At 43.0% G+C, this 23,884-nt stretch overlaps 1 protein-coding gene across 2 annotated transcripts; it reads left to right on the top strand.

Annotated features, from left to right (window-relative positions):
• The first annotated feature begins 3,611 nt into the window (after positions 1-3,611).
• Positions 3,612-22,793, top strand: SKIC8 (SKI8 subunit of superkiller complex). Of its 2 annotated transcripts, none has more exons than XM_061394691.1 (11): positions 3,612-3,746; positions 6,725-6,775; positions 7,472-7,499; positions 9,313-9,418; positions 9,787-9,959; positions 16,485-16,633; positions 16,850-16,943; positions 18,051-18,144; positions 19,927-20,019; positions 20,758-20,836; positions 22,590-22,793. In XM_061394691.1, the coding sequence occupies exons 2-11, from the start codon at positions 6,764-6,766 to the stop codon at positions 22,677-22,679; spliced, it is 918 nt and encodes a 305-aa protein (XP_061250675.1). In that variant the 5' UTR covers positions 3,612-3,746; positions 6,725-6,763; the 3' UTR covers positions 22,680-22,793. The 2 variants fall into 2 exon arrangements, with proteins under 2 accessions (XP_061250675.1, XP_061250676.1); XM_061394692.1 differs by having other exon boundaries at positions 3,703-3,816.
• Positions 22,794-23,884: the final 1,091 nt, after the last annotated feature.

The raw sequence follows: 23,884 nt of genomic DNA, 5'->3' as shown, positions 1-23,884 counted from the left end.
GATCAAACAAGTTGATCTTAGAGTAAATCAACCCTGAATATTCACTGGAAGGTCTGATGCTGAAGCTGAAGCTTGAATACTTTGGCCACCTGATGTAAAGAACTGACTCACTGGGAAAGACCCTGATGCTGGGAAAGATTGAAGGTAAAAGGAGAAGGGGGCAGCAGAAGATGAGATGGTTAGATAGCATCACTGACTCAATGGACATGAATCTGAGCAAACTCCGGAGATGGTGGAGAATAGAAGAGCCTGGCATGGCGGTCCATGGAGTCATAAAGAGTCAGACACGACTTAGCAACTGAACAACAACAAATGGCTGATCCATGTTGTTGTATGGCAGAAAGCAGCACAGCATCATCAAACAATTATGGTCCAATTAAAAATAAACAGTTTAAAAAGGCCAGCTATCCTTGCATCACAGTCCAGATGTTTTTGTTGTGGGTTGCCGTTTCCTTCTCCAGGGCATCTTCCCAACCCAGGAATTGAACCCTCACCTCCTGCCTTGAAGGCGCATTCTTTACCGCTGAGCCACCCAGGAAGCCCCACAGTCCTTATACTAAGGCCAACTACGTCATGTGCCTCAGGCTGTAGCAGTGTTCTATGGGTAAAAGGAGGTGCACAATACATCCTTTCTGAATGAATGATAGCATTTCTATCACAACTATAGAATTATAGAGTTGGAAAGTCTTTAGAGAGCAATGAATTTCAAACTTCATGGTCATAGCTCACAGCAGGAAAAACATTTTCCTTTGTGATCCATTACCTGTCTATGTGAAACAAGTTTTTTATAAAGCATGACATATCTTTAAATGCATGATACACTCCTATATCTCCTATTTTTCTTAATCTATTGTATTTCTTTTTGAGAGATGGTAATTAAATTTTTATTCAGAACAACTATCATGGCTGACAAAAATTAAATTAATCCCCAAACTATTTGCTTCAATTGGAAATTAATAGTAGTGGATTTGGAAGCAGGCACAAAAAGGTGAAAGCCTTAGTATTCTGACAACAGATAAAAGGCATGAAAGTGATCAGTGTGCTCTCAGAATAATCTAGAGGTGGAATATTTACAGTTAACGCAGAGAAAAAAGAAAAAAAAAACACATAAGCCCAAATCACACAAATTAAAATTCACTTAATTACATAGTTGTAAGCACTTTTCTGGACAAAATTTCACCATTCTTAAAGTAGGAGTGTTCAAAAATATTTATTTATATAAGCTAAAGTAAAGATGACCCAATTGCCCTGGTTAAGGAGAAGCCATATAATAATCAGTCTATTTTCAAAACCCAGAGAAACCCAGAAACTCTGCCAATAAAATTAAAGGGACAAAAACCAAGATTGGCCAAAACTGGCAACGAGTTGTACAGGAAGACAGCAGATCACTCCTCATTTCACTGTTAAAAGCCACTGCATTGGGGACTGATGTTAGGTCCTTTCCACACTCTAGTAACCTGGATCCTGGCCATTGCAGTGTCAATTTCTGTTTGTTGGGTTCTGTGGAATTTCCCTGAATGCTGTGGTCCAGTCAGCACTTAGGTCCTTATGATGGGAATTGCCTCCAGTTTGAAGACACGCTTCCTGGCCTGAGGGTATAATTTGTACACTCTTCTTTAGCTTCAGGGACAAATGTGCTCTGGTCAAGTATATCCAGAATGGTTACAGGGATAATGTGACTTTTAACAGAGGCTATGTAAGAGTTTTGACAATTCAAGGTTAACAACTGAAGCATGCTCATTGTGACCCAAATTTTCTAAACCTGTGACATGTAGGGGATCCACTGGGGCTGGATGAAGTTTCCATTGACAGACCTGTCACTGAAGGAATTACTGAGGACCAGAGAACAGGCACTGGGAGACTTGTGAGTGTATTTAGCAAATTTCTGGGCCATAAAATCTCCTCATAAGGCCCTCAAAGATTTTATCCAGTTGTATGGACAAGAGTTGTATGGTCTAACAGTTTTCTGAAATCATCATAGAACTCAAGATGTTTTAATAAACTAGATCCTGGGAAATTAACTTTTGAGGGTGGGCGGAGTAGGGTAAGGGTACATGGATATTTCAAGGGTTTACATTCACTGTGACCATACTTTACCATCATCCCCTTCTTCTAGACTCTTTTTGGACTTCTAAACCAGTTTTAATCAGGAGAGACTGTGATCTCTCTCTCATGATAAGCTGAAAGAAAGCTTAACCCTTCAGGGAGCTCCCCCGCCACCCAGAACTTCCACTCCCTACTGCCCAGAGAGATTGAGACAGTGACCAGCAGCCAGGAGGGGCCGGGCAGCTTTTCAAGGATGGGGTGCAGTGCCTTCACCCTTCCATCTCCTTTTAAAATGCTGGTCATGAGCTTCTAAACTGATATGCATCACAGTAACCTAACCGGTTGGGTCCAAAATCACCACGGGCGCTGACTGCAGCCATGAAATTAAAAGATTCTTGCTCCTTGGAAGAAAAGCTGTGATAAAATTAGACAGCCTATTAAAAAGCAAAGACACTACTTTACTGACAAAGTTCCGTCTAGTCAAGTGAAGTGAAAGTGAAAGTTGCTCAGTCCTGTCCGACTCTTTGCGACCCAATGTTTTATACAGTCCATGGAATTCTCCAGGCCAGAATACTGGAGTCGGTAGCCTTTCCCTTCTCCAGGGGATCTTCCCAACCCAGGATCAGGTCTCCCGCATTGCAGGCAGATTCTTTACCAGCTGAGCCACAAGGGAAGCCCATCGAGTTAAAGCTATGGTTTTTCCAGTAGTCATGTATGGATGTGAGATTTGGACCATAAAGAAGGCTGAGCACCAAAGAACTGATACTTTTGAACTGTGGTGTTGACAGTTGACAGCTGATTCTTGAGAGTCCCTTGGACAGCAAGATCAAACCAGTCAATCCTAAAGGAAATCAACCATGAATATTCATTGGAAGGACTGATGCTGAAGCTGAAGCTCCAATACTTTGGCCACCTGATGGGAAGAGCTAACTCATTGGGAAAGACCCTGATGCTGGGAAAGATTGAAGGCAGGAGGAGAAGGGGACGACAGGATGAGATGATTGGCTGGCATCACAAACTCAATGGACATGAGTCTGAGCAAACTCTGGGAGATAGTGGGAGGACAGGGAAACCTGGCGTGCTGCAGTCCATGGGGTCGCAAAGAATCAGACACGACTGAGCGACTGAACAACAACCGGTTGTGACTTTACAGTCACAAAACTGGATGCTTGGGGCTGGTGCACTGGGACGACCCAGAGGGATGGTATGGGGAGGCAGGAGGGAGCAGGGTTCAGGATGGGGAACACATGTATACCTGTGGCGGATTCATTTCGATATTTGGCAAAACCAGTACAATATTGTAAAGTTAAAAAAAAAAAATAAATCCTATCAAAAGGATTCAAACTTGAAAAAAAAAAAGCTCTATTTCACTGAAAAAATTTTGAAGCAATACTTGCGGTCATCAAGTGTAGTCTATCTCAAAGTACAAATAAAGAAATTGGAACCCATCGGCAAGCCGGTTCTCCGTGGCCCCGCCCCGGGGGAAACCAAGGTGACCGGGGCGTGGCCTCTTCCCCTTCTCCCCGCCCATCCTCCTCCCCGCCCCGCGCGCGTTGAGGCAGAGGGCGCTGCGGCGTGCGCCTGCGCCTTGGGGACCGGCGCGATGTCCCGCCTCTTCGTGAGCTCATCACCCTGCGTCGCGGTCGCGCGGAAGCTAGCGTCAGAGGAGCCGTGGGGCAGTGCAGCCGGACGGTGAGGCGGTGAGTCGGTCCGCAGAGCCGTTGGGGGTGGCACTCGTCGGTGCCGATAACGGTCCAGCCTGGAGGGCGGGTGAGCGAGAGTGGGCCCGAGGCTACCTCTAGGAGGGTTTGCTCAGGAATGCCCCACGCCGCAGGGCCTGAGGATGGTGGCTTCCGTGACTCCATTTATTCTGGCTGACTCGCGGGGTGTGGGGTCTGAGGGGAGAGGGGAGGTGGCCTCATCTTGCATCCTGTGGATGTTTTGTGAAGCCTCGAGGTTAGGGCTGGTCTCAGTGTCGATAGACAGAACTGTCTTAACCGAAGTCTTCCAGTGGTAGGCCACTCTGTCTTTTTCGGTAGCGAGCTGGACAGGTACAGGCACAGGCTGAGTTATCTTTACTTCAAGTACCATGTAGTATTGCGGGTTACTGACCTCCCTGAGTACTTTAATAGGGGCATGTGTAGTGTTCTTTGGAAACATTGAGGAAGCAATGAATTCTGCCTGGGAAATGAGAGGAGAGTTCTCTAAAGAAGGAAGGTGACAAAAGAGGCTTTTGGCGTCCTCTTAACGCTGAAATTATTGTAGGATAAGAAACTGATGTAAAAGGTAGTGTGAAAGTGAAAGTCGCTCAGTCGTGTCCGACTCTGCGACCCCATGGCCTATACAGTCCATGGAATTCTTCAGGCCAGAATACTGGAGTGGGTAGCCTTTCCCTTCTCCAGGGGATCTTCCCAACCCAGGGATCGAACCCAGGTCTCCCGAATTACAGGCGGATTCTTTACCAGCTGAGCCACAAGATACTGTAACCTATACTATAAGCTTGTATCCGCCTTCTCCTGTCAAACTAACCTTGGGGGAGGTCCCTTAACCTCTCTTGAAGTCTCACTTTCCTTATGAGGAAAGTAGAGATTATAATAAGAATATCTATTAAATGAGATGAGAGGGTTCAATGAGCTAACCTACATGTAATATGTAAACGGTACATCATGGTACCCTGACTCATGGTACATCATCAAACATACATTCATTGATAGAAGCATACCTTTATTTGAGGAGCCTGGCTTCTTGGAATTTGACATCTTGCAAACCTTCCTACTCTTGTTTCTCCTTGTTGCAGGGAATTGTTTCTGTTGCAGGGATGTGAGGCAGGATTTGGAAGGGCAGAGGGTTGGTGCCCAAGAGAGTTTGAATACTGTTTACTCCAGCGAAACTGGCTTGACCTCCTGCCTGTCTTTCCTACCCTTGCCAAGACACTGTTCTTGGGTCACAAATGAATTAAGCACTACCGCCTTGACTGAGATCTTCACAGGCAAAGGTTATTTAGAAATTGTTTGTTTTTTCTGTTATCCTTGGAAAACCTTCACAGTAGTCTTTTTGACTTTGCAAATTTAAAGCAAGTAACCTGGACATGGAAGCTTTAGATGTATGGTGTCCTCTGTCCATGGATAGAATTGAGGGGGCCATGAACTTGGATGAGAAGAAAAATTGCATCCTTATGTTCTCAAACTTCTAACTGAAATTTAGCATTTCCTTCAATTATAAATGTAGTCAGCAAACCAAGTATTAACAGGGTGACTTTGTCACCAATAGAAATCACACATATTTTCGTATCTTAGGATATTGTATAAGTTCATCATAACTTTGAAATTATGGTAGTTGTTAGATTTGCTGCTAAATCTTGTTATATAATGTGTAAATAAAGAATTACATATACTATCACAAAAACTAATTTTTGTATTTGGTAAAATTTTATTTCTGTATACAGTTGATCCTTACTATTCTCATGCTCTGTATTTCCAAATTCATCTACATTCTAAAATTTATTTGTAGCCCCAAAGCATCATTTGCAGCACTTTGTGATCTTGGACGTGTGCGAGGTGGTGAAAATTTTGAGTCAACTGACGCGCATTCTTAGCTGCAGTCGAACAAGGAAGCACTCTGCTTTCTTGTTTCAGTTATCATGCTGTAAACAAGTGTCTTTTTTTTTCAGTCTATTAGTGTTACAATTTTTGTATTTTTGTGGTTTTATTGGTGACTTCACTGTTTAAAATAGCCCTCCAAGCACAGTAGTAAAGCTCTCTTAGTGTTCCTAAGTCCAAGAAGACTGTGATGTGTCTTATGGAGAAAACACATCTGTGGATAAACTTCAAATGGGCATGAATTACGTCGCTGTTAGCCATGAGTTCAATATTAATGAATCGCCAATGTGAAATAAGGTGTCTTTAAACAGAAACATGCAGAAAATAAAGTTACTTACTGATCAGTTTCCCCAAATTTACCAGAGTCTTGCAGGAACCTAATATAGTGTCTGCCCGAGAAGCAGTGGGTCAGTGTTCACTAACTCAGTATTCAGTGACTTGATGGAACTTAACTCCCTGGAATAACGAGAATGGACTATACTTGGTTTCCTTTCTAATCCTATGTATTGTATGTATTTTAAAACATCCTGACAAGGGGTTTATAGGCTTTACAGAGCTACCTGGGGGGTGTGTGGGGGGGAGGTGGGCACGGAGGATTCTATAGCACACACACAAAAGTTAAGAAGCCTTATTATAGCTTTGGGGAGACATGTAGTCTCCCTCTAGCTCACACCCTCATTTACACTCCTGCTGGCTCTTATATGTGTTTTTGGCTGCAATCCCTGCATGGACCATAAGAACTTTGCTCCCCCATATTTGCTTGTTGAGTTTTTAATAAAATAATATTTTAAATTAAAAGATCCTGTGGTTTTATCTCTTGGAAAAGCAGCAAGGAGGGAGACTGGATCCTCTCTGTAGTCAACTTGAGAAGAAAATATGAGAGGTGGTAGGTATTAGTTGAGAAAGAACACTGTGCCACCTGGTAGGGCTTGTGAACAGGGACCCTGGGATCAATCTGTAGAAAAGTGTCAGGTCAACTCTGGCCAAGAGTTGCCTTACAGTCTTGATCCAGGGGAAGCTTCTATAGCCCTCTATCCTGATGGCCACCTCTTACTGAAGCCCTGGTGTTGTTTCCACAGAGCTGTCTGGCCTTTAGCCCTTCATCCTTGGTTAAGGAGATGACCAACCAGGTAAGGCCTAGGGAGAGGGAGAGTACCAGTTGGTCTCTTTGGGGGTTCGAGCCCAATACATTGTCTGGGTTTGTAGTCAGAAAACTAGCATCTGATTCCTGCTCTGCTTCTGAAAAGGAGGGTATCCTGGGCACCTAATTACCAGAGGGTTAGGTGACATTAGTAAAATGCACAACACTGAGAGAAGGGTAATTTTATTTCAGTCTGTACCACAGTTTACAAAGGGATTGAGGAAGCTTAAAAGAATTTGTACACAAAAACGAGAAAGGAAAATTAGGGAGAAACATGTCTTTGTAATAAAATTAGGGACAGAGTTAACAGGTTATTATGCAGGCTGTGTGGTTTTATACAACTACAAAAATTAAGCTGCAAACTGGACTCTGAGCTTCCTGGTGATCAGAGCAGGAAAAAGCACATAATTTATGACTCTTTTTTGGTGGGTGGAAGTAGTTAGAAGAGACTCTAGCTTCTTTAAGAAGTAATTGTTTTCTTTAAGAGACTATAGTTTCTTTAAGAACTAACATTACAAACCTTGCATGAGCTCACAGGAGGTCAGGCTGCAGCAAGGGAGGTACCTAACTCTGGTGATTATATCTGCTGGGGCACAAGGTGGTGAATTGGGGGGTGTTTTAGGGAAAGGATGGGACACATCTGAAATCTGACCATTGGTTTAATGTGTCTTCTGTTCTTTTTTAGTACAGTATTCTCTTCAAACAAGAGCAAGGTAAGCAGCTTGCCAGTTCAAGCAAATTCACCTGTGAAAAGCTGTTGCCCCTGGCTTAAGGTTTTTGTCACACTGACCAGACATGCAGTTCCAGCCGTACTCACTTTACATAAGAATTGGCAGGGGCAGCTGAAAACAAATACGCTTCAGAACAAACAACCAACAACAAAAAAAACCAACCACTAACTTAAAGAGCAAGAGGCAAATGATAGACTGCAGAACTCTGGGCTGAGGAAAATTTTTTCCACTTGAGGAAGGTGTGACTGAGCTTCCCGGCTATCAAAGTGAAAGAAGGAAACTCTGAGTCTCAGGACTCTGTTAATACCAGCTCACCTGGGGAGGTAAACTTGAGCCTGGCCATGAACACAGAGGTTCTCTTGGGAGCCTTTATTCAGGCTCCTCCACTTAAAACAAGTGTAGCGAGTCTCACAGAGGGCCTTTGACCCTCAATAATAGAGGAGGATTGAACAGGTGAATTTGTCAAGACCACTGAGTATATGGGTGGGCTAGGGGCTGTGCGGCTGTGGCAGTGGTGGGGATGGGAGAAGGAGGGAGGTTAGAGTCTGGAAAGGTAGCTGGCCAGTGACAGCGGACTTCATACCTGGAAAGGAGGGTGTGCAGGGACTATTCACGTGTGTCTCATTTCTTCACCACAGCCTAGATAAGTTATGTAAAGCCTGGAGAAATTTGTGGAATGCCTAATAAAACTCTTCCACTTTAAGTAGTGACATTTAGGTAGTCTGAAGTTTAAACCCAAAGCATTCTTTCAAGTTAGCGAGCGTAGGTATGGAGCAGCTAGTCAGCTCGTCAGTCAGCTACCTTGTATGCACCTAATGCCATCCAATGGCAAGCTGGCAGACTTGGGTCAGGTGGGGATTGTAATGGAAGCCAAGATGCTATATGTAACTCACAGCTGTTTAAGTTGAATGTCCTTGTATTCATGTCTTGGAAAGGTGTCCCTGAAGAATTGCTGCCAGGTGTGAAGAAAGCCTTCTTGTTCACTTGTTACATTTGTATTCGTATACCCGGTCTGCAGACCCACCAGTATGGCCCGCCAGATATATAGCTTACAGACTTAGAATTTAAAGTGGACTTTAGTTAGTAGGGAGTTTAGGTTTCTAGGTTAGAATACCAGCTCTGTCTCTTCGTAGCTTTTGACTTTGAGTGAGCTACCAGGCTTCTCTAAGCCTCTGATTTTTATCTGTAGCTGCTGCTGCTGCTGTTAAGTCACTTCAGTCGTGTCCAACTCTGTGTGACCCCATAGACGGCAGCCCGCCAGGCTCCCACCATCCCTGAGTGGGTTGCCGTTTCCTTCTCCAATGCATGAAAGTGAAAAGTGAAAGGGAAGTCGCTCAGTCGTGTCCGACTCTGTGCATTTTCGGACCTGTACTGTTTACAGTTGACCTGCCTACTGGTTTCCAAAGATCTCTTAGGAAATTACTCTTAACAAGTTGATCTCTTTTGGGGGGTGGGTTTCACTTGAGCCAAGTGAGAGCCATTCCAATCTAATGCATGTCAGACAGCATACTAAAGTAGAAAGGACCCTGGACTACTCCAGTACTGCTCCCCAACCTGGTAAACCTGTGATTTGGGGCAAGCGACTTCTTCAGAACCTCTGGTATTCTTATCTGCCTCCACTGTTCTAATAAAAGCTGTGTGGGAAAGCCATCTGCAAAACAGTAAAGCAGACACAGGTGGATATTACCTCAAAAATCTCAGAATTGGTGTAAAAATCTCAGTATTTCTGCTTTATCTTAGCACAATCAGTTTAGAAGTTGCATGAAGACTTTATATGAATGACTTTCTGTTCCAGCCCATGATGATGCCATCTGGTCAGTTGCCTGGGGGTCAAACAAGAAAGAAAACTCTGAGACAGTGGTCACAGGATCCCTGGATGACCTGGTGAAGGTCTGGAAATGGTGAGTGCTCTTTCCTCTACAATACAGCCTTGGAAGTTGGGGTTTTTCTTCTGGGCTCCCAAGTTAAAATCAGAAAAGTATTGACTATTATCTACGCAAGAAAGCAATGGCGATATGGTGGTATAAAAAGGCAGACTCTTTTTCTCACTTGTTTTCCTGTTATTCACCATTAAGGCCTTACAGTTGAAAGAAAAAAATGCTATGGTTAAAAGTTGGCCGCATTTGGTGTTCTGTGGCTCTTCATTTCCTCTCTTGATTCTGCATTTCACAGACCTCTGATAATGCATAGTTACAGGAGCCCAGAATTTCAGATGCCAGGTACCATGTGTTGTGTGTGAAGAAATCCATTTCTCTGTCCCCCATTGAAGGCGTGATGAGAAGCTGGACCTACAGTGGAGTCTGGAGGGCCATCAGCTGGGTGTGGTGTCTGTGGACATCAGCCACACCCTGCCCATTGCTGCATCCAGTTCTCTTGATGCTCATATTCGTCTCTGGGACTTGGAAAACGGCAAACAGATAAAGTCTATAGATGCAGGACCTGGTAAGAGTTTTACTCTTAGAGAGGATACTAGAGGTTTACAATCCCTTTTTGATATCTTTAGGGAGAGATGTATTTTAGTGTTTAGAAGTTTTTGGATTTGAGATTGGTAATATGGGTGTATGAACTGCATGTTCTGTAATACCTTCAGTGGGACTTGGACAGCACTCTAATCAAATACTAGTATCTCAGCAACTAAACATGAGTATTTATACTAGGAGATAAAGATAAGCTATAAATAGCCTTGTATCAGTTCTAGTTTTATTGCCAAGTGAATTTGGGTACTAAAATTATTTCTAAAAACTCATAGTTTTTATCACCCTTGAGTTTCAAATTGCTGACTTGGGATTGTGGACCTGTGTTTGAATGGTCCACAGGTTCTCTGTTTGCCATATTCTGAATTGATCTACTCGTCACCTTATAGAGGTCTAGAATGTAAAGCACTGTGTCCTCCTAGATCTGTGTCATGGTAATCTCAACTAATTATGATTAAAGTGCCTATTTCTAGTTTATGCTTGATACATGAAACTTCTAAAGAAACAAATAGATTTTTTTAAAGTTCTGTAGGACAGCATAATCTTGTCCATTAGCCTTAATAAACATCTGAAGTAATGGGAATTAATAATTTCAATGGGACAAGCAACATGACATTTCAGATTCCTTGTGGCCCTGTATTTACTTGTATATGAGCATATAGCTTTCATGAGCAGAGCCTGTTCTGCCAGAATGGGTGATGACTGGAAGGAGTACAGAGAGCCTGGTACCTCTCTGGCACACCCCTCCATGGAGTGATTACAGAACTGCTCAGTGCTTTACTTAACATAATTCCCTGGATTGGAGCCCCAGCATATTTGCTTCCCACCAGTTATGTTCAGTAGCATTCTATAGGTTGTACTTATTTTGGAAAGAATGATGTTCCCAGGGTTTTAAGGACTCTGTGTTGTCTGAAAACTGAGTTCATTTCCCCTCAGTGCCAGTATTTGACATCTCTGAGTCTTAACTGTTGGAGCTTTTTAAGGAAGACATATGTTGTTGTTGTTCAGTTGCTCGGTCATGTCTGACTCTTTGTGACCTCATGGACTAGCATGCCGGGCTTCCGTGTCCTTCACTATCTCCCGGAGTTTGCTCAGACTCATGTCCATTGAATACATATGTCCAGTTCCTATTTTGGATCCACTGAATCAGTTTTGGGGTGTGTGGGCCAGGATATGTATTTGAAAAAATTCACCCAAGCATTCTGACTCCCCATATAATTGTTTTTGCATGTGTCCTTGCCCTATTGTTATCTTTTACGAAGGACCTGGGTCCCCAAACTAGTGCACAAAGTCTGTTAAGCTGAGACGAGGAGGAAGAGGTGGATCTATTGCTGCCTCTTCATCTTGGGCACCTAAGCCCTCCCATGACGCTAAGGACACTGTGTGGCTTTGTAGCCCCGGGCACACCACAGTTGAAGAAATGAGTGCTGGATTGGTTCTAAGGAAAAGGATGAAGTCTGTACCCAGCTTGCCTTTCCTGACAAATAATATCTTAAGCTACATGTTGGTTCCAGTTGTGGCAAGTGATCATTGAAAGATTACTGTTAGGAAAGAAAAAAGATACTGAGATGAATATAAGATTGGATTTATTTTCTTTTTTGGATAGGAATCTTCATAAAACTATACCAGACCATTAAACAACAGTTATTTGAGTAAATAATAAAATCAAGCATTGCTACTGACAACTAAGGAGCAGCTCAGTTGAATTCACCTAAAGGTAAAACTAGTAAGTCTAGGTCTAATGAATTTAGGCAAATGGACATTTACATTATACCAGCCTTGAAAATATGCCTGGAGAATGTGAGAGGAGGAACAAAGTAGGAGGAAAGAGAAAGATCTCAGATCCTGAAGAAGAAAGGGAAGAAGTAGAAGAAAGGGAAGATGACGGGGAAGATCTTTCATCTGACGCCTCACCCAGGCTGTGGCTGCAGCAAACTGATGTTGAAGATGTCGAAGAAGAAAGTGCAAGCATAGGGGCCTCTCAACATCAGGTGGTTCAGGATGTCCCAGTGTAAAGAAGAGTTACTCTCTTCACTGATGAGGTGGAACTTAGTGATTAAAATAAATATTATGCAAATGTTAAAGTAAATTTTAGAGTGCAAGGTTAAATTGAGGAATAAAAATTCCTTCAATTTCGAGGAAAAGGACATTCACCACTAAAAGTTTTGTATTATCAAACAGCTAATAAGGGAAATGTAAAAGTAATTCAAAGTGATTTTACTAAACTTCAAGGAATCATAATCCGATTTTCTAATAACCATTATTCCTGTAAACTAATTATAATAGGAATAAGAGAATATAATCCTGTTGGAATAAATGGTATAGTCATTAGATAGATACTAAAAAGCAGCCTTGTGAGAGATTGATTATAATAAAAGCTTTTTTAGATCTTCTTGGTTGGTTGAGTACTTTTGAAGTTAATTTCCTTTTTGAAGCAAGTATTTCTTAAGTGATAGAGGTAAATTAATTACTACTTTGAGTATGTGTGTTAAGATTTGCAAGAGATTTTTATTTTAAAACTCACTCTGGTATATGGTACTGACCCATCTGTCCTGGGAGCCCCTATCTGCCATGAGTCAAGTTCAGGGAGACCTCTCTTCTGTGGGCTGAGAAGGGCTTGACCTCTTTGAGCCCTGCCCTAGGAGTAAGGAGAGTGACTGGGGAAGGAGCCTTTCCTCTCCCTTTGATCTTACAAGCACTGGGCAGGTACAGGAAGGGCAGGACTTAGGGAACGTTCCCGTATAAGACTGGCCACGGGCAAAGGGACCTCGACCAGCGCTGGACAACTGGACTGTTCCTTGCTCTCTAGGCTCTGACCCCAGAGGCTCCTAAAGCTCTTTGAGATTGCCCATGAAGAGTTTCCCACATAACTGAAAAGAGAAATGCTGAAATATCTTCAGTGGTCCAGATGGAAGTATAAAGCACATGTGCTTACCCAGGCTGCCCAGGAGTCTGGAGACCTTTACACAGAAGCACTGTAATACAGAAATAGCATCTGAATAGAACCTTTCAAATCAGGTTGTGTGATGTAACTTAAAAACCAGTTGATTAAAAAAGCAACAACAATGCCTCTTCCCAGGCCTTATTCTCTTGCTAATTTGTGATAAATACTTTGTCATATTATAGTTTTATATAAGAATATTTCTGGTACCTCTTCATTTATTTGCAGCTTATTGAGGTAGACATTCACCTCTATAATTACACTCTGAAATCAACCCATTATACAGTTTTAACAAGTTTTAGTAAATTTCCACAGTTGTGTAGCCATCACTCCAATTCAGTTTTAGAACACTTCCATGTCCCCCACATGTTCCCTCATGCCCATTTATAGTTAACCTGTGCTCCCACCCTCAGCCTCAGACAACCACTGATCAGCTTTCTGTCTCTATAGTTTTGCCATTTTGAAAGATTTCACATTAAGTGAAATTGTATTGTCTTACATATCTTTAGCATAATGTTTTTGAGGTTTATCTATCTTGTAGTATGTATCAGTAGCCTGTTCCTTTTTATTGCTTAGTAGTAAGGATTCGGTTATAGGGCTATTCCACATTTTGTTCATTCATTCATCAATTGATGGATATTTGGATTCTCTCCAGTTTTTGAGTATTCTTAATAATGCTGCTGTGAGCATCCAGGTTCAGTTCTGTTCATGAAGATGTGTTTCCATTTCTCTAGAAGTGGAATTGCTAGGTATTATGGTGTGTGTTTTCACTTCTTCAAAGTAGCTATACCATTTTATTATATTCCCACCAGTGTACGAGGATTTAGGTTTCATTACACCCTTGCTTTTTTTTTTTTTTTTGCATTTCTTTTTCTTGGGGGTGGTCTTGATTCCTGTCTCCTGTACAATGTCATGAACCTCCATCCATAGTTCATCAGGCACTCTGTCTATCAGATCTAGTCCCTTAAATCTATTTCTCACTTCCACTGTATAGTCATAAGGGATTTGATTTAGGTCATAACCTGAATGGTCTAGTGGTTTTCTCCACTTTCTTCAATTTCAGTCTGAATTTGGCAATAAGGAGTTCATGATGCAAGCAACAGTCAGCTTCCAGTCTTGTTTTTGCTGACTCTATAGAGCTTATCCATCTTTGGCTGCAAAGAATATAATCAGTCTGATTTCAGTGTTGACCATCTGGTGATGTCCATGTGTAGAGTCTTCTCTTGTGTTGTTGCAAGAGGGTGTTTGCTATGACCAGTGCGTTCTCTTGGAAGAACTCTATTAGCCTTTGCCCTGCTTCATTCTGTACTCCAAGGCCAAATTTGCCTGTTACTCCAGGTGTTTCTTGACTTCCTACTTTTGCATCCCAGTCCCCTATAATGAAAAGGACATCTTTTTGGGGTGTTAGTTCTAGGAGGTCTTGTAGGTCTTCATAGAACCGTTCAACTTCAGCTTCTTCGGCGTTACTGGTCAGGGCATAGACTTGAATTACCGTGATAGTGAATGGTTTGCCTTGGAAACGAACAGAGATCATTCTGTCATTTTTGAGATTGCATCCAAGTACTGCATTTCAGACTCTTTTGTTGACCATGATGGCTACTCCATTTCTTCTGAGGGATTCCTGCCCAGAGTAGTAGATATAATGGTCATCTGAGTTCAATTCACCCATTCCAGCCCATCTTAGTTCACTGATTCCTAGAATGTCGATGTTCACTCTTGTCATCTCCTGTTTGACCACTTCCAATTTGCCTTGATTCATGGACCTAAAATTCCAGGTTCCTATGCAATATTGCTCTTTACAACATTGAATCTTGCTTCTATCACCAGTCCCATTCACAACTGGCTGTTGTTTTGTTTGGCTCCATCCCTTCATTCTTTCTGGAGTTATTTCTCCACTCATCTCCAGTAGCATATTGGGCACCTACTGACCTGGGGAGTTCATCTTTCAGTGTCCTATCTTTCTGTCTTTTCATACTGTTCATGGGGTTCTCAAGGCAAGAATACTGAAGTGGTTTGCCATTCCCTTCTCCAGTGGACCACATTCTGTCAGACCGCTCCACCATGACCCATCCATCTTGGGTGGCCCCATACGACATGGTTTAGTTTCACTGAGTTAGACAAGGCTGTGGTCCATGTGATCAGATTGGCTAGTTGTCCGTGACTGTAGTTTCAGTCTGTCTGCCCCCTGATCCTCTCTCTCAGTGCCTACCGTCTTAGCTGGGTTTCTCTTACCTTGGACGCAGGGTCTCTCTTCACGGCTGCTCTAGAAAGCTCAGCCGCTGCTCCTTACCTTGGATGCGGGGTAGCTTGAGCTGAAATCAAGATTTCCAGGAGAAATATCAATAACCTCAGATATGCAGATGACACCACCCTTATGGCAGAAAGTGAAGAAGAACTAAAGAGCCTCTTGATGAAAGTGAAAGAGGAGAGTGAAAAAGTTGGCTTAAAGCTCAACATCAGAAAACTAAGATCGTGGCATCCGGTCCCATCACTTCATGGCAGATAGATGAGGAAACAGTGGCTGACTTTATTTTTCTGGGCTCCACAATCACTGCAGGTGGCTATTGCAGCAATGAAATTAAAAGACGCTTACTCCTTGGAAGAAAAGTTATGACCAACCTAGACAGCATACTCAAAAGCAGAGACGTCACTTTGCCAACAAAGGTCCATCTAGTCAAGGCTGTGATTTTTCCAGTGGTCATGTATGGATGTGAGAGTTGGACTATAAAGAAAGCTGAGCGCCGAAGAATTGATGCTTTTGAACTGTGGTGTTGGAGAAGACTCTTGAGAGTCCCTTGGACTGCAAGGAAATCCAACCAGTCCATCCTAAAGGAAATCAGTTCTGAGTGTTCATTGGAGGGACTGATGTTGAGGCTGAAACTCTAATACTTTGGCCGCCTGATGCGAAGAGCTGACTTGTTGGAAAAGACCCTGATGCTGGGAAAGATTGAGGGCAGGAGAAGGGGACGACAGAGGATGAGATGGTTGGATGGCATCATCGACTCGATGGACATGGGTTTGGGTGGACTCCGGGAGTTGGTGATGGACAGGGAGGCCTAGCGTGCTGCGGTACATGGAGTCGCAAAGAGTCAGACACGACTGAGTGACTGAACTGAACTGACACCCTTGCTAACATTTTGTATTGTTCTGTCTGTCTACATTTTTAGTGAAAAGTTAAGAAACCCTTACATTAAATTGGTATAGAATTAATATCTTTACAACATATTAATGTTGGGCATATTAATGTTGGGCTTCTGACTGAAGCACCTGAGCAGTGCAACTCAGTGACTTAACAGCCGTTAAAGATGACATAGTTCATGGAAACCTGTGTGAGGAGATAGGAGACAGTGATTCTCCAGCTTAACAAGGGTCTCTGAATTTCAGGCCATGCTATGCCCATATTAATACAGTTGATATCTTTACAATGTCCTGTTATGAATCAGGACACTATTCCTCCAATTTTAAAACATGTATCTTTTGGTAAAGCTTTAAAGTTTTTAAAATTAAGGTCAGATCTTTTCTCACTATAGTTTTTCCTTTTTTTCTGTTCAGTGGATGCCTGGACTTTGGCCTTTTCTCCTGATTCTCAGTATCTGGCCACAGGAACTCACGTGGGAAAAGTGAACATTTTTGGTGTGGAAAGTGGGAAAAAGGAGTATTCTTTGGACACAAGAGGAAAATTCATTCTTAGTATTGCATATGTAAGGAAATATTGCTTTGTTTCTATCTGATTCTTTCAGTTTCCTCTTCTAGCCTGTTGTATTCCTTGATAAACATTCTGCATTGGTCTCACTAGGAAGCTGCTGGCTTTGTTTGCCAGTCAGCCAGTTAGACCTGGAACCAGCAGATTACTTGTGTTTGAGGGGGGATGGCTTAACAACATGGAGTTTCAAATGATTTTCGTATGTTCTCTACAGAGTCCTGATGGGAAATACCTGGCCAGTGGAGCCATAGACGGAATCATCAATATTTTTGATATTGCAACTGGGAAACTTCTGCATACGCTGGAAGGTGTGGTTCATCATTTTGTGCAAACTGGGTTATCAGATCACAAAGGAAGACTTACTCTTTCATTAAAATGCTACTAAATGGCAAATGAGCCTTAGATTTGCAAAACGTCACTGTCAGTTGGAAATCTGAAATGCCTCTAAGGTTCACTTTTGTCACTGTGCTGCTGCTGCTGCTAAGTCGCTTCAGTCACGTCCGACTCTGTGGGACCCCGTAGATGGCAGCCCACCAGGCTCCCCCGTCCCTGGGATTCTCCAGGCAAGAACACTGGAGTGGGTTGCCATTTCCTTCTCCAGTGCATGAAAGTGAAAAGTGAAAGTGAAGTCGCTCAGTCGTGTCCGACTCCTAGCGACCCCATGGACCACAGCCCACCAGGCTCCTCTGTCCATGGGATTTTCCAGGCAAGAGTACTGGAGTGGGGTGCCATTGCCTTCTCCATTTGTCACTGTAGTTATAACCTAGACATATTAGTTTTTGTACCAGTGTTTTAAATGCTTATTTTGGTGAACAGGCTTACTTTTTATTTATGTGTTAATATATCCTAGCTACATGAGTGTCATATTTCTGTTATGTTTGACTCTAAAGAACTTTGTGATAGGAAAATAGCCCCTTTTTGTCGATAGTTTGAAGGTAAATGAAAGTTCTGTGCCCACTGGTGACCTCTGGGCAGGGGGATGGGATGGGATACTAGGACAGGGGAAGGGCTGGAGAGAGGCCTCTTCAGTGCATCCTTTACCCTACAAGAAGGATTTGGTAGGGAACTAGCATCCTGTTTGTTCAACATGCAAATCAGAAACAATGCATATTTCCATGTTTGGCCATATCTGTAGGGGCAGAGGAGTTTTGTCTAAGCAATGTATCCTGAGGTCCAGTTGGTCAGGGAAGGGATCTGAGGAGTAATGACTCCCAGGAGGAGGAGCCTGCGTTTTGTGCATGTTTCTAGAGCATTAGAAAGAAGGGTCCAGTCTGTAGCTCGCGTCTGACTGAAGCACTGAGCAGTGCAACTCAGTGACTTAACAGCCATTAAAGATGACATAGTTCATGGAAACCTGTATGAGGAGATAGGAGACAGTGATTCTCCAGCTTAACAAGGGTCTTTGTGAATTTCAGGCCATGCTATGCCCATTCGCTCCTTGACTTTTTCCCCGGATTCACAGCTCCTTGTCACTGCTTCAGATGATGGCTACATCAAGATCTATGATGTGTAAGTTACCTGTTGGGTTTCAACACTTCTCTCTTAATGTCAATGCCTGTTTGTCTCTTATCACTAGGAGGAGCCCTAGCAACTGAGCTGCTCCCTCTTTATGTCTAGGAAAGACATGTGTTCAGGTCCTGTCCCTGCTTTGAGCTTAGGATGTTACAGAGGAAGACGTGCGTGGGTTACCAACTAGAATCAGCTACTTGCTACTTCTTTTCCAGCATCCTGTCTCTTGTGGGGCACGCTGGTTTTAAATTTTTTTAGACAGGTGAGTAGTGTACAGATGAACAGATGGAGCCATGGGCTGTAGCTAGCTTGAAGTAATGATGAAAAAATTAGAACATTTGTTTTCTGAGGGTGTGACGTTCTAGAAGGCATTCTTCTGCCCTAGTTAGGGAGTTGTCTGTTTATAAGCCAGCTTATAGCAGGTCTAGATAAGGGAGCTTTTTTGTTGGTGGTTTTTGACTGCAGGTATAAAGGTGAGTTAGTTAATCTTCAGTTGACAGCTCACTTTCATTGTAAGCCTATGCACGGGCCCTTTCTCTTTTTCTTTTCTCCTTTATTTCTCAGTCCCCACCCTGTTCCCCACTGAGGTCTCCCCTATAAGGTGTTTGATGTGTGTCCCTGATTCTTTGACTCAGTACTGCAGTGTGCCTGGCTTCTGGCTTCCGAATGTGGCATTCTGATCCACTGGGTGCATCCCTTACCCTTCTCTGTGCCCCAGCGATGGGTGCCACACCATGACCATCCACGTGCATGTTACTTTGTGGGCCTATGAGAGTTTTGCAGGAGTTTAAACTTGGGAGATTTTGGACAACAGAAAGTTGTCAAATAGACATGGAATTAGAACTGCAGTTTCTGGAGTTACAGCTGAATGAGCTGTTAGGGTCCAAGAGAAAATGCCTGTCTCAAGTTGTGCTTGCTTGTCAACAGCAGGGCCAGTATAAATACTAGCAGTTTCTTAAGTGTTCAGCTCTCTTTAATAAGGCTTTCACTGTTACAGTTTCATCATCTTCCCAACTACTGGTGAGGTAGCACAGGTTAAGGTCCCAGTCATATTGCCGACGAGGAACCCAAGCTGAGGTGGTGGTTTGGCCAAGGTGCTGATACTGAATGAACACCTGGGACTTTTACCTTCTCATGGTCCCCCAGCTTTCTACTGAGGCCACCTCTCCTCTTAACTGGGGTCTGCTCTACTCCACTGGCTTCAGGGGTGAAACTGCTGACCTTAGTCAGGTCTTAGGATTGTTCTCCTGCCATAGGTGATTTGATTTCACTTTTTTAAAAAGTGAAAATGACTATAGTCATTAGACCTGTCTTATTCTTGGTTAAGTTAAAAATGGTCTGTCCAAGTCACACCTGTTGTAAAAGAATACCTTTTGATACCTTCCTTAGACACAGGCACTGGCTCCACATGGAAAGGACGCTAGGTGGGCAGGGCTCAGAACCTGCAGCTACTCTGAGATGGCTCTTTGCCTGCTGGTTCTGTTTCCTCACCTTAGGAATTGGCTTGCTGAGCCTTCTTTATTTTGAACTGCTAAACTCTGCTTGTTTAGGATCCTATTTTTGGCTCTTGTAGGCTCTGACATATTTGGGGTTAATGCTATTGAAGATTTTGTTTCTTCAGTATGTGATGCTACTTTAGTGAAAAGAGAATGTCTATGTTAATACTGTCATTTCAAGGATAGCAGATTTGGTCCAATTAAATGGACACAGTACACCTTCCGTTTCAGTGATTATATTCCAAAAGTTAATGTCTCCATTTTATTTGAAACTTTCCCATTTCAGACAACATGCCAACTTGGCTGGCACATTGAGTGGCCACGCATCCTGGGTGCTGAATGTTGCATTTTGTCCTGATGATACACACTTTGTTTCCAGGTACTTATGACTCTTATCAGTTCCTAAAATGTTAGGAAGATGAAGACGGTCCTCTTGTATGAATTGCCTTAAAATTTGAAGATGGTGTGACTCTTTTCTCATTCAGGTAGCCTTTGTTTCCTGTAGTGTTTTTTAAATTGTCAAGTTAATTGGTCTTAGCTGGAACAAAGATGGATGCTTTTGAGCAACTCAGTTCTTATTTCTTCCTTATAAATCTAGGCCTCTACCTACAGTAGGTAGGTATCCCTTATAAGGATACCTGTGTTCCAATAGTAACTATAGATATGAACATCTGTAAAATTTATGCTTCGAGACCCCAATGTTGTTTAGGCCCAGGATGGCCAAGACAGTTGAAAAACAGGAGGTGCATGGCTTAATAGCACTGCACAGAGGCTTATAGAAGACTCTGAGAGCCTTTATTTTGAAGCTTTAACCAGTCTCCCTCCCATCCAGAGGGAGCCTCTCATCTGAGACTCCTGACAAGGATATTTAATATGAGGGCCAAGCAGATCAGAAGTTTGGGGAAATAGCTGCTCTGTGAGTGGGGAATGCCAGCCAGTTGTGTCAACATTCTTGACCACCTTTTGGGGACCAGGTCAGCCGCTTGTACACACACACGCACCAAGGGGGCCTCTAGGTAGGTTGAGTCAAGGAGTGTGGAATTTTTGGTCAGATTCTTTCCAACTTCACACCAGTCTGAAAAGTTTTCTGATACTGATGTTTCCTTTTTTAAAATAGTTCATCTGACAAAAGTGTTAAAGTTTGGGATGTTGGAACAAGGACTTGTGTTCACACCTTCTTTGATCACCAGGATCAGGTATGGCATAATTAACATTTAAATTCCTTTGTCTTTGGATTGCTAGCATTGTCTGACTGCTATGCCAGAACTCACTCATTTTCCTAACCTCCCTGCTGAGGTTGTCAAGATTGGATGACCCTCAGAGCTGAGCTGCTCTGATTGCTTGGATGTCCATCCAGCCCGTGTTCCAGTGGACACTCTGGGGTGCAGAGGCTGGGGATGTGTTGTCAGCCTGGAAACCCACAAGGCATGATACGTACCCATGATATGGGTAGACCGGAAAACTTGCGCTAGCTGCACAGCCTTTGAATGACTTCTTCGAAACATGTTGCAGCAATGCCTAGGGCATGCCTGGGCCTTTTTCTGGGTACAGCTGGGCCATGGCTGTCTCGGGAAGGACCTGCTTCCTCAGGAGTTTCCATTCCATCCCACAGCCGTCACTTTCTCTTCTGGAGCTGCCCAAAGAAGTGATGTGGTTTTTTTTTTTTTTTCCTTTGAATATATTTGAAGCCAGAAATTCTTAACAGGGTTGTTTGACTTTAAAGATATTGGTAAATTTTATTTCAGCCTTTAAATTAGGAAAAAGAGGCTCTCTTCTCACAGGAGTCTTCCGGTGAGATGAATGTGAAATGTTAAGGCATTCTAGGGCAGGGCTTCTGAGTCTTTAATGTACCCTGGGGATCTGGTAACAATACAGATTCAGTAGGTCTGGCCTGCGCCTAAGTTTCTGTCCCAAGTTTCAGGTGAGACTAGCACTGCTAGTTCCAACCACTTTTGAATAGCAAAGGTCTTGGGGAAGCAGTATAAAAAATAAAATACCCATGGCAGTATAAAGTCATCTTTTATTAAGTATGTATTTTGTATGTTCTTAGGATGGTCTCATAGAATCTCTTTGGAATGCATTTTAAAGTTAACAAATGTTCATGCTTTTTTACACTTAATCTTAACATTGTTGCCAATGAAGTTGAGAGGATTTAATCTTGACATTTCCCTCCTGGATTTAAACATTGTACTCGGGAAGGAAGTCCTGGCTGGCTATGTTGCTTTCTGTGAGTGTCAGTGTGTGGTGCGGTCCTCAGAGGAAGACATTTGGAATGGATATAAAGCCATCACCTGGCCCGCTCACAGCGCTGAAGTGAGGGCTAGAACACCCACCTCAGGGATAGAGTGACAGGCTTGACCTGATGAAACTCCTACCACATCAGTTCTGCCTGGGAAGGAGGTGTGAATGTGTTAATTCAACATGTAGCAAATGAAATCAATGACTTGCAATACCAGGTTGTCTAGCTCCTGGGGACAGGCAGGTTTCATAGGCCTCTAATAAGAGAGTGAGAATTACTGAGGTAGGTTGTGGGCACAAGGAGGTGGACGAGGAGCACAGTTTGTAATTATCCCTGTAGGCAGTGACCTCAGGGTAGCTGTGGGGCCTTTTCCTTCCTGGAGACCTGGGAACCCGTGCTGGTCCCTCGTGGGTTCCATCTTCACAACATTAGGTCACTTCCTCGATTGTGAATCTTTGAAAGGTTTGTGAATACCTTGATTTATGTTTAGAAATGAATTATCTGGAGTTGGGAAGTGAGTGTGATGATAATTAAACAGTAGTAATAGAAGCTGCCTGATTAAAGGAAAAGCCCCATTCTTACTGTTGAGAAAGCATGAAAACACCCTCATCCTATTGTTTTTCTGGATTCAGTATAATGAGAGTAGGGTAAGGGTATTTGTTCCTAAAGAATAAAGGTGTTAGTAGAACTTTTTCTCTTTTTATTTACAGGTCTGGGGAGTAAAATACAATGGAAATGGCTCAAAAATTGTGTCTGTTGGAGATGACCAGGAAATTCACATCTATGATTGTCCCATTTAAACATCAACATTTTCCAGGCTAATGCTACAGAGAGAACGTATAGATTGATTATAACATTCCTTACCTTTCTAGCTTGTTAATATAGCATTTATTAAAAAGTTTATCAAAAACAAATTTTGTAGATACATATAAATCTTTTCATGTTTTATTGGAAATGCCATTCATAGTTTAACATAAAGTGTTCTTAATACAAACACTCATGTTCTTCAACAAGCTTCTTTCTCATTTGCCCTGTTACTAATAGAGCAGTAAGAGGAGTTGTCATCATTCTGTGACAGTGAGTACTGCCTCAGGAAAGAGGACATCCAGGCATGTACTAAACTCCCCAGGATAGAAATTTAGGCTCACCCTTCCAGGGGATGAGCCGTGCAGAGGCTGTGATAGGAGGCTAATCTATTTTAGAATGTGATCCTGAAAGAAACAGGTTATTTGACTGGGTGGGAACATTCTTTAGTCCTGTCTGAGCATTCTTCTATTTGGTAGATTAAAAATGCCCCGTGCCACACTCTTTTTCACCCTGTTAATTTTAGAGAAGCCTGTAACCTGCTGGTGGTGTTTACAGGCTCAAGCCTGTACCTACTCTGGTTGGCCTCCAGCCCTGCTTCAGTTACCCCAGAGCTCCTACACCTCAGTTTTCTCAGTGGCCCACTTGAGACGTGGTCTGCACGTAACAGGAGAGGTGTAAGTAGCTAACACTCCGAAGTTTGCTGCTTTTTACTGATCGTAACTTCATATGCTTCACGTCAGGTCCTGTGCTTTCCCTCCAGACTCCCCACAACCCTAAATCAAGCCCATCCTCTCTTCTCTCTCCTGCCTCTGCCTTGTTCACCTTCCTGTAACTGAGGCAGGAAGTGGACAGGCCCCCAACCAGAGTAAAGCAATTGGAGATTCATTCCCTGTGGACTGAAACTCCAAGACAAGAAGAGCAGGATAATTAAGGGAGGAAACCGGGCCCTGGTCATACCACATATTTCTCATTCTCCAAGTCAGGCGACCTCCCTGACCACACATGCACAGAAAGGCTCCTTGGAGGTCAAAGGGGAGGGATGTCAAGGGATGTTGTACCCATAGCCTCTTCAGTAGACTCCATCTTGGCTAAGAGATGTGTGCACACACAGAGGAAGATCCTGAGATACACCAAATATGGACTGTGAACCGGGCAACTCCAAATGACTGGCCAAAGGAAACCCAGAAAAATGCCCCTT

The sequence above is a fragment of the Bos javanicus genome, chromosome 21, assembly GCF_032452875.1.
Source record: "Bos javanicus breed banteng chromosome 21, ARS-OSU_banteng_1.0, whole genome shotgun sequence".
In the NCBI taxonomy this organism is placed as follows: domain Eukaryota; kingdom Metazoa; phylum Chordata; class Mammalia; order Artiodactyla; family Bovidae; genus Bos; species Bos javanicus.
Note: the sequence above shows the minus strand (reverse complement) of the source record. Positions and strands in the feature narration are given on the sequence as shown.